General features: G+C 52.3%; 1 protein-coding gene across 1 annotated transcript in view; it reads left to right on the forward strand.

Annotated features, from left to right (window-relative positions):
• Positions 1-14,100, forward strand: part of mgat4b (alpha-1,3-mannosyl-glycoprotein 4-beta-N-acetylglucosaminyltransferase B) — a 406,613-nt gene that overhangs the window by 354,048 nt on the left and 38,465 nt on the right. The window contains exon 10 of the mRNA XM_070877144.1: positions 7,590-7,697. Within this exon, the coding sequence (XP_070733245.1) occupies positions 7,590-7,697 (108 nt within the window). The remainder of the gene's footprint in view (positions 1-7,589; positions 7,698-14,100) is intronic.

Genomic DNA, 14,100 nt, shown 5'->3' on the forward strand with positions numbered 1-14,100 from the left:
TGTGGGGGGGGGCTATATTTGTGTGTGGGGGGGGCTATATTTGTGTATGTGTGGTGGGGGAGCTATATTTGCGTGTGTGTGGGGGGGGCTATATTTGTGTGGGGGGGTGCTATATTTGTGTGTGTGGCGGGGGGCTATATTTGTGTGTGTGTGGGAGGGGCTATATTTGTGTGTGTGTGTGGGAGGGGCTATATTTGTGTGTGGAGGGGGCTATATTTGCGTGTGTGTGTGGGGGGGCTATCTTTGTGTGTGTGTGGGGGGACTATCTTTGTGTGTGTGTGGGGGGGCTATATTTGTGTGTGTGGGGGGGGGCTATATTTGCGTGTGTGTGGGGGGGGCTATATTTGTGTGTGTGTGTGGGGGGGTGCTATATTTGTGTGTGTGTGGGGGGGGGGCTATATTTGTGTGTGTGTGGGAGGGGCTATATTTGTGTGTGTGTGGGGGGGGGCTGTATTTGTGTGTGTGTGGGGGGGCTATATTTGTGTGTGTGTGTGGGGGGGGCTGTATTTGTGTGTGTGTGGGGTGGGCTATATTTGTGTGTGTGTGGGGGGGCTATATTTGTGTGTGTGGGGGGGCTATATTTGTGTGTGTGGGGGGGTGCTATATTTGTGTGTGTGGGGTGGGGCTATATTTGTGTGTGTGTGGGGGGGGCTATATTTGTGTGTGTGTGGGGGAGGCTATATTTGTGTGTGTGTGTGTGTGGGGGGGGCTATATTTGTGTGTGTGTGTGTGTGGGGGGGCTATATTTGTGTGTGTGTGGGGGGGGGCTCTATTTGTGTGTGTGGGGGGGGCTCTATTTGTGTGTGTATGGGGGGCTATATTTGTGTGTGTGGGGGGGCTATATTTGTGTGTGTGGGGGGGGCTATATTTGTGTGTGTGTGGGGGGCTATGTTTGTGTGTGTTTGGGTGGGGCTATATTTGTGTGTGTGTGGGGGGGGACTATATTTGTGTGTGTGTGGGGGCGGGGCTATATTTGTGTGTGTGTGGGGGGCTATATTTGTGTGTGTTTGGGGGGGGGCTATATTTGTGTGTGTGTGCGGGGGGCTATATTTGTGTGTGTTTGTGCGGGGGGCCATATTTGTGTGTGTGTGGGGGGGGCTGTATTTGTGTGTGTGTGGGGGGGGCTATATTTGTGTGTGTGTGTGAGGGGGGGCTATATTTGTGTGTGTGTGCGGGGGGCTATATTTGTGTGTGTGTGTGGGGGGGGGGGCTATATTTGTCTGTGTGTGTGGGGGGGTGCTATATTTGTGTGTGTGTGGGGGGGGCTATATTTGTGTGTGTGTGTAGGGGGCTATATTTGTGTGTGTGTGTGGAGGGGGCTATATTTGTGTGTATGTGTGGGGGGCTATTTTATTGTGTGTGTGGGGGGGGTGCTATATTTGTGTGTGTGTGTGGGGGGGGGCTATATTTGTGTGTGTGAGGGGGTCTATATTTGTGTGTGTGTGGGGGGGGGCTCTATTTGTGTGTGTGTGGGGGGCTATATTTTTGTGTGGGGGGGGCTATATTTGTGTGTGTGTGGGGGGCTATATTTGTGTGTTTGGGGGGAGCTATATTTGTGTGTGTGTGCGGGGGGCTATATTTGTGTGTGTTTGTGCGGGGGGCCATATTTGTGTGTGTGTGGGGGTGGCTATATTTGTGTGTTTGGGGGGAGCTATATTTGTGTGTGTGTGCGGGGGGCTATATTTGTGTGTGTTTGTGCGGGGGGCCATATTTGTGTGTGTGTGTGGGGGGGGCTGTATTTGTGTGTGTGTGGGGGGGGCTATATTTGTGTGTGTGTGAGGGAGGGCTATATTTGTGTGTGTGTGCGGGGGGCTATTTTATTGTGCGTGTGGGGGGGGGCTATATTTGTGTGTGTTTGTGCGGGGGGCTATATTTGTGTGTGTGTGTGTGGGGGAGGCTATATTTGTGTGTGTGTGTGGGGGGAGGCTATATTTGTGTGTGTGTGTGGGGGGGGCTATATTTGTGTGTGTGTGGGGGGGGCTATATTTGTGTGTGTGTGTGGGGGGCTATTTTATTGTGCGTGTGGGGGGGGGGCTATATTTGTGTGTGTGTGTGGGGGGCTATATTTGTGTGTGTGTTTGGGGGGGGCTATATTTGTGTGTGTGTGGGGGGGGGCTATATTTGTGTGTGTGTGGGGGGGGGCTATATTTGTGTGTGTGTGTGGAGGGCTATATTTGTGTGTGTGTGGGGGGGGCTATATTTGTGTGTGTGTGTGGAGGGGGCTATATTTGTGTGTGTGTGTGGGGGGCTATTTTATTGTGTGTGTGGGGGGGGTGCTATATTTGTGTGTGTGTGTGGGGGGGGCTATATTTGTGTGTGTGTGTGGGGGGGGCTATATTTGTGTGTGTGTGTGTGGGGGGTCTATATTTGTGTGTGTGGGGGGGGCTCTATTTGTGTGTGTGTGGGGGGCTATATTTGTGTGTGTGGGGGGGGGCTATATTTGTGTGTGTGGGGGGGGGCTATATTTGTGTGTGTGGGGGGGGGCTATATTTGTGTGTGTGTGGGGGGCTATATTTGTGTGTGTTTGGGGGGGGCTATATTTGTGTGTGGGGGGAGCTATATTTGTGTGTGTGTGGGGGAGGGGCTATATTTGTGTGTGTGTGTCGGGGGGGTCTATATTTGTGTGTGTTTGGGGGGGGCTATACTTGTGTGTGTGTGGGGGGCTATATTTGTGTGTGTTTGGGGGGGGCTATATTTGTGTGTGGGGGGAGCTATATTTGTGTGTGTGTGGGGGGGGCTATATTTGTGTGTGTGTGTCGGGGGGGTCTATATTTGTGTGTGTGTGTGGGGGGGGCTATATTTGTGTGTGTCGGGGGGGCTATATTTGTGTGTGTGTGTGGGGGGGGGGGCTATATTTGTGTGTGTGTGGGGGGGGCTATATTTGTGTGTGTGGGGGGGGCTATATTTGTGTGTGTTTGTGCGGGGGTCTATATTTGTGTGTGTTTGTGCGGGGGTCTATATTTGTGTGTGTGTGGGGGGGGGGCTATATTTGTGTGTGTGTGGGGGGGGCTATATTTGTGTGTGTGTGTGGGGGGGGCTATATTTGTGTGTGTGTGGAGCGGGGCTATATTTGTGTGTGTGTGGGGGAGGGGCTATATTTGTGTGTGTGTGTGGGGGGGCTATTTTATTGTGTGTGTGGGGGGGGTGCTATATTTGTGTGTGTGTGGGGGGGGGCTATATTTGTGTGTGTATGGGGGGGGGCTATATTTGTGTGTGTGTGTGGAGGGCTATATTTGTGTGTGTGTGGGGGGCTATTTTATTGTGTGTGTGGGGGGGGGCTATATTTGTGTGTGTGTGTGGGGGGCTATATTTGTGTGTGTGTGTAGAGGGGGCTATATTTGTGTGTGTGTGTGGGGGGCTATTTTATTGTGTGTGTGGGGGGGGTGCTATATTTGTGTGTGTGTGTGGGGGGGTCTATATTTGTGTGTGTGTGGGGGGGGCTCTATTTGTGTGTGTGTGGGGGGCTATATTTGTGTGTGTGGGGGGGGCTATATTTGTGTGTGTGGGGGGGGGCTATATTTGTGTGTGTGTGGGGGGCTATATTTGTGTGTGTTTGGGGGGGGGCTATATTTGTGTGTGGGGGGAGCTATATTTGTGTGTGTGTGGGGGAGGGGCTATATTTGTGTGTGTGTGTCGGGGGGGTCTATATTTGTGTGTGTTTGGGGGGGGGCTATATTTGTGTGTGTGTGGGGGGCTATATTTGTGTGTGTTTGGGGGGGGCTATATTTGTGTGTGGGGGGAGCTATATTTGTGTGTGTGTGGGGGGGGGCTATATTTGTGTGTGTGTGTCGGGGGGGTCTATATTTGTGTGTGTGTGTGGGGGGGGCTATATTTGTGTGTGTGTGTGGGGGGGAGCTATATTTGTGTGTGTGTGGGGGGGGGCTATATTTGTGTGTGTGGGGGGGGCTATATTTGTGTGTGTGTGTGGGGGGGGCTATATTTGTGTGTGTGGGGGGGGCTATATATGTGTGTGTGTGTGGGGGGGGATATATTTCTGTGTGTGTGTACGGGGGGGCTATATTTGTGTGTGTGGTGGGGGCTATATTTGTGTGTGTGAGAGCAAGTCCGGATATTTCTGTGTCCCTGCTTGCAGACTTTTCTCACTTTTTTTTTTCGAAAGAAGGCAGTGATGTCAGGTTTACCAACCACGGTGTATTTTGAGAGACTTGCATTTCTGTAGCGCCTTTCACAACCTCAGGACCTCCTCAAGCACGTTTCAGCCCATGAAGTACTGTTTTCTGTAATGTAGGGAAACGCAGCAGTAATAGCAAGAACCCACAAACAGCCATGAGACGCCTGCCCTCAGTTTTGGTGATTTTGGTCAAGGGATAACTATCGTAGAGGACACCGGGGATAACTACCCTGCTCGTCTTCGAAATAGTGCCCTGGGAGCTATTAAATCCACCTGAGAGAGTTTAACGTCACTGCTGCCCCTCCGACAGTGCAGCACTCCGACAATGCAGCACTCCTTCAGTACTGACCCTCCGACAGTGCAGCCCTCCCTCAGCACGGCGCTCCCTCAGTACTGCCCCTCCGACAGTGCAGCACTCCGACAATGCAGCACTCCTTCAGTACTGACCCTCCGACAGTGCAGCCCTCCCTCAGCACGGCGCTCCCTCAGTACTGCCCCTCCGACAGTGCAGTGCTCCCTCAGTACTGCCCCTCCGACAGTGCAGCCCTCCCTCAGTACTGTCCTTCCGACAGTGCGGCCCTCCCTCAGTACTGCCCCTCCGACAGTGCGGCACTCCTTCAGTACTGCCCCTCCGACAGTGCGGCACTCCCTCAGTACTGCCCCTCCGACAGTGCGGCACTCTCTCAGTACTGACCTTCCGACAGTGCGGCGCTCCCTCAGTGCTACATTGGAGTTTATGGGCTCGGGTCTCTGGAGTGGGACTTGAACCTACGACCCTCTGACTCAGAGGCGAGAGTGTTACGCACTGAGCCACAGCTGGGATGACGCAGGAACTCTGGGCAAGGGGGGCTTTATTTCTGCAATTGGGCTGTCAACTCAACTGCGACAGCAGCAAATGAATAGATGGAGAGCAAAAGAAGTACGTCTTTTCTTGCTTTGTGTGTGTGTCTGATGTAATTGATCAAAGTACTTTGTGTGTTGGATTGAAGCAACTCCCGAGGTATATGCGGGCAGTACAAATCCGGGCTTGTGCTGTGTGGCCTCTCGGTCCCGCTGTGATCTCATTTCAGTCTGAGCCCCAACCACCTGATACTGTCCATCAGCATCGACCGAGTCATTCATACTCATCAGCGCTGGCTCGGCAACATTGCAGTGCATCTAAAATAAGGCACACAGTGAGAGGGGGGATGTGTCAGCTGTGGCTCAGTGGGTAGCACACTCACCTCTCAATCCGTAGGTTGTGGGTTCAAGTCCCACTCCAGGGACTTGAGCAAATAAATCCAGGCGGCCACTCCCAGTGCAGTGCTGAGGGAGCTCCGCGCTGTCAGAGGGGCAGTGCTGAGGGAGTGCCGCACTGTCGGAGGGGCAGTACTGAGGGAGCTCTGCGCTGTCGGAGGGGCAGTACTGAGGGAGCTCCGCGCTGTCGGAGGGGCAGTACTGAGGGAGCGCCGCACTGTCGCAGGGGCAGGACTGAGGGAGCGCCGCACTGTCGAAGGTGCTGTCTTTCGGATGAGACGTTAAACCGAGGCCTTGTCTGCTCTCTCAGGTGGACGTAAAAGATCCCACGGCTACTATTTCAAATAAGAGCAGGAGGAGTTCTCCCTGGGGCCAATATTTATCCCTCAATCAACATAACAAAAACACAGATTATCAGGCCTTTACACATTGCTGTGTATGGGAGCTTGCTGTGCATAAATTGACTGCCGGGTTTCCTACATTACAACAGTGACCACACTTCGAAAAGTACTTCATTGGCTGCAAAGCGCTTTGGGACGTCCGGTGGTTGTGAAAGGCGCTATATAAATGCAAGTCTTCCTTTCCGAGAACGACAGAGGCAGTGTTAAATGCTGTTGTGAGATCACGAGTTGAGGAGAGGTTTGTGATTACAGTGGCACGGCTTCGGGCTGTTTGAAGTAAGGAGTGGAGTGTTTGGTGTACATTACTGGCTGGGACAGGAGAATGTTCCTCGTCCCACACTGTCACACTGCCTCCAACGTTCACCGCCCTAGTGGCTGGGGGATGTTGCGATCACGGGTCTGTACCCTGGAGACAGACGGCACCATGCCGACAATCTTATTTTTTTTGTTTTTAAACAGTTGCAGTTAGTCACTGTTTCATAGAAATTTACAGCGCAGAAGGAGGGCCATTCGGCCCATCGTGTCCGCGCCGGCCGACAAAGAGCTACCCAGCCTAATCCCACTTTCCCACTCTCGGTCCGTCGCCCTGTAAGTTACGGCACTTCAGGTGCACATCCAAGTACTTTTTTAATGTGGTGAGGGTTTCTGCCTCTACCACCCTTTCAGGCCGTGAGTTCCAGACCCTCACCACCCTCTGGGTGAAGACATTTCCCCTCAAATCCCCTCTAAACCTCCCCCCAATTACTTTAAATCTATGCCCCCTGGTTGTTGACCCCTCTGCCAAGGAAAACAGGTCCTTCCTATCCACTCTATCCAGGCCCCTCATAATTTTATACACCTCAATTAAATCTCCCCTCAGCCTCCTCTGTTCCAAATAAAACAACCCCAGCCTATCCAATCTTTCCTCATAGCTAAAATTCTCCAATCCTGGCAACATCCTCGTAAATCTCCCCTGTACCCTCTCCAGTGCAATCACATCTTTCCTGTAATGTGGTGACCAGAACTGCACGCAGTGCTCCAGCCTAACTGGTGTTTGAAAATTCAGATTAAAATCTCTCTCTCTAGAAAGGTTCTGATAGGAAGGCTAATTTTGCAGTACAGGTTGAGCGTCCGAAATCCAGTGTTCTGAAATTCGGAATGTTCGAGAATCCGGATACCGGGCCGATCCGTGGCGGGGTATTCCGGGAAATGAACCGAAATCTGGACTCCCCCGCCCGACCCTCCCCCCGCCCGACCCTCCCCCTGCCCGACCTCCCCGACCCCTACCCCCGCCCCTTCCTCGGCCCCCACCCGACCCCGCCCCGGCCCTCCCTGCCCGACCCGCCCCCTCCCCCTCCGCCTGACCTCCCCCAACGACCTTCCCCCGCCCCGAACACCTCCCCCCACCCCCACCTACCTCGGCCCAGGCGAAGACGTTCCGAAATCCAGAAACACCCGGAATCGGGAACGGCCTCGGCCCCGAGGTTTCCGTATTTCGGACATTACACCTGTACTTGTGGTTGGGATATTATTTGAGATCAGCGCATATCCACCAATAACTCTGAGATTTTAATTCTGTTTTAACTTCGTTGCAAAAATCTGGTGGAGCAGCGATGGACCTAGCCGACCAACAGCGGTGCCGGGGCAGGGGGGTCAAGGGTCATGGGGAGCGGGCAGGGAAGTGGAGATCAGTCATGATCTTAATGAATGGCAGAGCAGGCTCGAGGAGCCGAATGGGCCTGCTCCTATTTCTTACGTTCTTATATTAAGCATCCTGTGTGCGGTGGTAACGGATGTCTCTCTCTCTCTCTCTCTCTCTCTCTCTCTCTCTCTCTCTCCAGAAACACTGTGACCGACAGAAGGCCAATCTCCGGATCCGCTTCAAGCCCTCGCTGTTCCAGCATGTGGGGACGCACTCCTCCCTGGCCGGAAAGATCCAGAAACTAAAAGTAAGTTGAGCAGCCAGCAACTCGATTGGCAAGTTTTGCAGTAAAATGTATCGGGGGCGAAATCGGGTCCCGCCGTGTTTGGGCCGGTGTCACCGCCCGATGCTGATTTTACCGCCGGGCGTTAGGCGCCGGCTCCAACGTCCAGATTCAGTTTTTAACCGCCAAAGATGAGAGAGCGGCGCCAGAAGGTGGCGATGTACACTCACCCTCGGGCGGGAGCTCCGGGGCCCGACTGAATCTCCCCATCGGGAGGCCGCCGAGCTCGCTGGGAAACGGGAAGGGAGAAAAACAACCTCGAACTTCTCCCACCCCCCCACACACACACACTTCCCCACTGTCACAGCTGATGGAAAATTCAAGAAATAAATAAAGAGAAACACTTGGCGTGCTCTCTGGCCGATTGCGCCCGAATCCCGCTGTTTACTCACCACTGTTTCCAATTAGCGCGGTCCCAGCCTGCATGTCCATCAGCAGGCCGGAGCCATGGGAGGGAGCAGCGTGCGACGGTATACCACTGCAGGGAGCAGCGCGTGCTGCTGCAGGAGGGCGACGGCTGACTGCAGTGCGGGGCAGGTACAGCAGGAGCGGCGAGGTCGGGGCGAAGGAGAGGCAAGTGTTGGTAGAGGGACGTGATCGGGGCCCAGGAGAGGCGAGAGTTCGGGGCTCAGGAGAGGCGAGGGCCCAGGGGCAGCACGGGCTCAGCCCACACTGTGCGATATGTGGGCGCACTGGGTCCGTGCAGCAGAGCAGGTCTCCAGTCATCCTGGTTAACCCTTGCCACTGGACCCAGACCTCGCTCTGTCAAGCCCCGTGTGGTGGCTGGTGTACAACGGTCACCCCACGTTAAAAAAATCCACACACAGCCATCTTCCACCCTTCAGGATGTAGTTCGGGATCCGGAATATTAGCTCCTTCATTGAAACACCTGTGAACTCATCCCTTTTTGGTGTGGAAGTAAGTCAGCCTCACTTCGAGGGACTGCCGATGATGATGATGTTTCCAGGCTGTAACGCCTGCCGGGAAGGCCGATGTTCAAACTAAATGTGGCGCTCGAGGCTCCAAGTGGGCGTTGCACGCGGGATGATGTCACCACGCGGGAGGCAATAACCGGCGCAGCGTTAGCTCTTGGCGCCTCTGCCAAAGAGCCGACTGAGTTTTTGCGCAGCCGCGGATGCCGCTTACCGTCGACGGTCGGCCGCTACCACCCGTTATCCGCCTCCCCCGCCGGTAACCAGCAGTGGTATAAAGCCAATTTCGGCCCCATGGTGCGGGAACAAAGCACAGGAACAGCGGGAAGCCTTTCAGCCCCTTGAGCCGGTTCCGCCATCCATCACGTCATGGCTGATTGGTATCTTAACTCCCAAATTACCCGCCTCGGTTCTGTAACCATTGTACGGCCAGAAACAGGCCATTCGGCCCATCGGGTCCGTGCCGGGGTTTATGCTCCACACCAGCCCCCTCCCACCCCTCTCCATCCCCCCCCCCCCCCAATCACCATATCCTTCTATGCCTTTCTCCCTCGTGTGTTTATCCAGCTTCCCCTTAAATCCATCGATACTATTCGCCTCAACCCCTCCCTGTGGCAGCGAGTTCCACATTCTCACCGCTCTCTGGGTAAAGAAGTTTCTCCTGAATTCCCCATTGGATTTATTACTGACTGTCTGATATTGATGGTCCCTAGTTCTGCTCTCCCCCACAGGGGGAAACATCTTCTCTATGTTTACCCTGTCAAACCCCCTTCATGATCTCAACAACCTCTATCAGGTCACCCCCAGCCTTCTCTTTTCTAGAGAAAACAGCCCCGGCCTGTTCATCCTTTCCTGATGGTTATAACCTCTCAGTTCTACTATCATCCTTGTAAACATTTTCAGCACCTTCTCCAGTGCCTCTATATCCTTTTCATAATCTGGAGACCAGAACTGTGCACAGTGCTCCAAGTGTGGTCTAACCAAGATGCTATACAAGTTTAACAGAACTTCTCTGCTTTTCAATTCCCAGCGCTTGCTTTGCTTTTTATGGCCTTATTAACCTGCGTCGCTACTCTCAGTCACGTGTGTGTCTGTTCACCCAGATCCCTCTGCTCCTCTCCTTCATTGAGACTCATGATCCGATCAGTATGTGGCCTCCTTATGGATTGGATCACCATCATGAGAACATAAGAAATGGGAGCAGGAGTCGGCCATTCGGCCCCTCGAGCCTGCTCCACCATTTAATAAGATCACGGCTGATCTTCGACCTGAACACTTTCCCGTCCGATCCCCATATCCTTTGATTTCCTTAAGAGTCCAAAAATCTATCGATCTCGGCCTTGAACTTATTCAACGACTGAGTCTCCACAGCCCTCTGGGGCAGAGAATCCCAAAGATTCACCACCCTCTGAGTGAAGCAATTCCTCTCCATCTCAGTCCTATATGGCCGACCCCTTATTCTGAGACTGTGACCCCTGGTTCTCGACTCCCCAGCCCGGGGGAAAAAGCCTCTCAGCATCTACCCTGTCGAGCCCTGTTTCGATGTGATGATGATGAGGGACAAAGCGGGGCTGGGACAGTGGGTGACGGATGTTGGAAAAACGGTCGAAACCATTCCTTCCCATAAAGATGGGCAAATTCGATGGGCTGAATGTCCCTACACTCTTCTTGGGAAGGAACCATTTGTTTTGCCAGCTATTCAAGGAATTTCCCTCTGTTGGTATAAACTCCGTATGAAAGTTTTCACATCTGAACAATAAGATGAATTTTGGGCTGTACCGAGCATGATGCTTGCTGTGGTATAGTCACTGAGACCAATGCCAAGAGTAGCTCAGCAGCACCACCCGCAGTAATCCGCTGGCACTGCAGCCGCTTGTAAAATACAGGAATATTTCCAGCATTTGCTATTCTTATTTCAGGTTTCCAGCATGTGTGCATTTTTTTTTTAAATCTGATTTTATCGACAGGGTACCACAATTTAAAAATGTTTTTTGTAGAATCGCTGAGTTGCAGAGCTATGGGGGAGTGGGGGGTGTCATCATCATAGGCCGACTCATGGTCGACAGAGCTGTAGTAATACCCGCCCTCCTGTATGGCTCAGAGACATGAACCGTGTACAGCAGACACCTCAAGTCACTGGAGAAATACCACCAACGATGTCTCCGCAAGATCCTGTAAATCCCCTGGGAGGACAGACGCACCAACATTAACGTCCTCGACCAGGCCAACATCCCCAGCATCGAAGCACTGACCACACTGGGCAGGCCACATTGTTCGCATGCCAGACACGAGACTCCCAAAGCAAGCGCTCGACTTGGAATGCCTTCACGGCAAATAAGCCAAAGATAGGCAGAGGAAATGTTACAAGGACACCCTCAAAGCCTCCCTGATAAAGTGCAACATCCCCACTGACACCTGGGAGTCCCTGGCTAAAGACCGCCCTAAGTGGAGGAAGTGCATCCGGGAGGGCGCTGAGCATCTCGAGTCTTGTTGCCGAGAGCATGCAGAAACCAAGCACAGACAGCAGAAGGAGCGTGCGATATAGAAACATAGAAAATAGGTGCAGGAGTAGGCCATTCGGCCCTTCGAGCCTGCACCGCCATTCAATGAGTTCATGGCTGAACATGCAACTTCAGTACCCCATTCCTGCTTTCTCACCATACCCCTTGATCCCCCTATTAGTAAGGACTTCATCTAACTCCTTTTTGAATATATTTGGTGAATTGGCCTCAACAACTTTCTGTGGTAGAGAATTCCACAGGTTCACCACTCTCTGGGTGAAGAAGTTTCTCCTCATCTCAGTCCTAAATAGCTTACCCCTTATCCTTAGACTGTGACCCCTGGTTCTGGACTTCCCCAACATTGGGAACATTCTTCCTGCATCTAACCTGTCTAAACCCGTCAGATTTTAAACCTTTCTATGAGAGCCCTTCTCATTCTTCTGAACTCCAGTGAATACAAGCCCAGTTGATCCAGTCTTTCTTGATATGTCAGTCCCGCCATCCCAGGAATCAGTCTGGTGAACCTTCGCTGCACTCCCTCAATAGCAAGAATGTCCTTTCTCAAGTTATCTGTCCCATCTGTGACAGAGACTGTAATTCCCGTATTGGACTGTTCAGCCACCTAAGGACTCATTTTTAGACTGGAAGCAAGTCTTCCTCGATTCCGAGGGACTGACTATGGTGATGATGAGGCAGTCCCTCGAAATCGAGGAAGACTTGCTTCCACTCTAAAAGTGAGTTCTTAGGTGACTGAACAGTCCAATACGGGAATTACAGTCTCAGTCACAGGTGAGACTGACAGTGGTTGAGGGAAAGGGTGGGTGGGACAGGTTTGCCGCACGCTCCTTCCGCTGCCTGCGCTTGGTTTCTGCATGCTCTCGGCGACGAGACTCGAGGTGCTCAGCGCCCTCCCGGATGCTCTTCCTCCACATCGGGTGGTCTTGGGCTGAGGGAGGGGGGGGGGGGGGGGGAGTTTAATACGATAGCCACTGCAACCCCATTCGTGCCGCGTGAATTCACATCCCCTCCCTTCCGGGGACCCCCTATCCTCAACTCCCTGCTCCATGATAATCACCCTCAGCACCCCACCCGGGATCCCTTTCCCCAGGACCCCTCTCCCTCCCGGGACCCCCTCCGCAATAATCATTCCTAGGACCACCTCTCCTCGGTCATCAACACCGGAACCCCCGGCCCTCTCCCAGTCACCTCGAAAACCACCACTCCTCGACCACCACCCCATGGGACTGCCCTCTCCACATTCATCACCCCCACCCCTCTCCCTGTCACCACCAGGTCTGTAATCCTGTGGGTTACGGCACTTCAAGTGCATCTCCAAGTACTTTTTAAATGTGGTGAGAGTTTCTGCCTCTACCATTCTTTCAGGCAGTGAGTTCCAGACTCCCACCACCCTCTGGGTGAAAACATTTCCCCTCATATCTCCTCTAAACCTCCCCCCAATTCCTTTAAATCTATGCTCCCTGGTTGTTGACCCCTCTGCTAAGGGAAACAAGTCCTTCCTATCCGCTCTATCCAGGCCCCTCATAATTTTATACACCTCAATAAGGTCTCCCCTCAGCCTCCTCTGTTCCAAAGAAAACAAACCCAGTCCATCCAATCTTTCCTCATAGCTAAAATTCTCCATCCAGGCAACATTCTCGCAAATCTCCTCTGTACCCTCTCCAGTGCAGTCACATCTTTCCTGTAATGTGGTGACCAGAACTGCACGCAGTACTCTAGCTGTGGCCTAACCAGTGTTTTATACAGTTCAAGCATAACCCCCCCCTGCGCTTATATTCTATGCCTCAGCTAATAAAGGCAAGTATTCTGTATGCCTTCTTAACCATCTTTCTACCTGGCCTCCTACCTTCAGGGATCTGTGGACATGCACTCCAAGGTCACTCTGTTCATCTACACTTCTCAGTGTCCTACCATTTAATGTGTATTAACAAAGAAACATAGAAAATAGGTGCAGGAGTAGGCCATTCGGCCCTTCGAGCCTGCACCGCCATTCAATGAGTTCATGGCTGAACATGCAACTTCAGTACCCTATTCCTGCTTTCTCGCCATACCCCTTGATCCCCCTAGTAGTAAGGACTACATCTAACTCCTTTTTGAATATATTTAGTGAATTGGCCTCAACAACTTTCTATGGTAGAGAATTCCACAGGTTCACCACTCTCTGAGTGAAGAAGTTTCTCCTCATCTCGGTCCTAAATAGCTTACCCCTTTATCCTTAGACTGTGACCCCTGATTCTGGACTTCCCCAACATTGGGAACATTTTTCCTGCATCTAACCTGTCTAAACCCGTCAGAATTTTAAACGTTTCTATGAGATCGCCTCTCATTCTTCTGAACTCCAGTGAATACAAGCCCAGTTGATCCAATCTTTCTTGATATGTCAGTCCCGCCATCCCGGGAATCAGTCTGGTGAACCTTCGCTGCACTCCCTCAATAGCAAGAATGTCCTTCCTCAAGTTAGGAGACCAAAACTGAACACAATACTCCAGGTGTGGCCTCACCAAGGCCCTGTACAACTGTAGTAACACCTCCCTGCCCCTGTACTCAAATCCCCTCGCTATGAAGGCCAACATGCCATTTTCTTTCTTAACCGCCTGCTGTACCTGCATGCCAACCTTCAATCACTGATGTACCATGACACCCAGGTCTCGTTGCACCTCCCCTTTTCCTAATTTGTCACCATTCAGATAATAGTCTGTCTCTCTGTTTTTACAACCAAAGTGGATAACCTCACATTTATCCACATTATACTTCATCTGCCATGCATTTGCCCACTCACCTAACCTATCCAAGTCACTCTGCAGCCTCATAGCATCCTCCTCGCAGCTCACACTGCCCCCAACTTAGTGTCATCTGCAAATTTGGAGATACTACATTTAATCCCCTCGTCCAAATCATTAATGTACAATGTAAACA

Source organism: Pristiophorus japonicus, chromosome 4, assembly GCF_044704955.1.
Source record: "Pristiophorus japonicus isolate sPriJap1 chromosome 4, sPriJap1.hap1, whole genome shotgun sequence".
In the NCBI taxonomy this organism is placed as follows: domain Eukaryota; kingdom Metazoa; phylum Chordata; class Chondrichthyes; family Pristiophoridae; genus Pristiophorus; species Pristiophorus japonicus.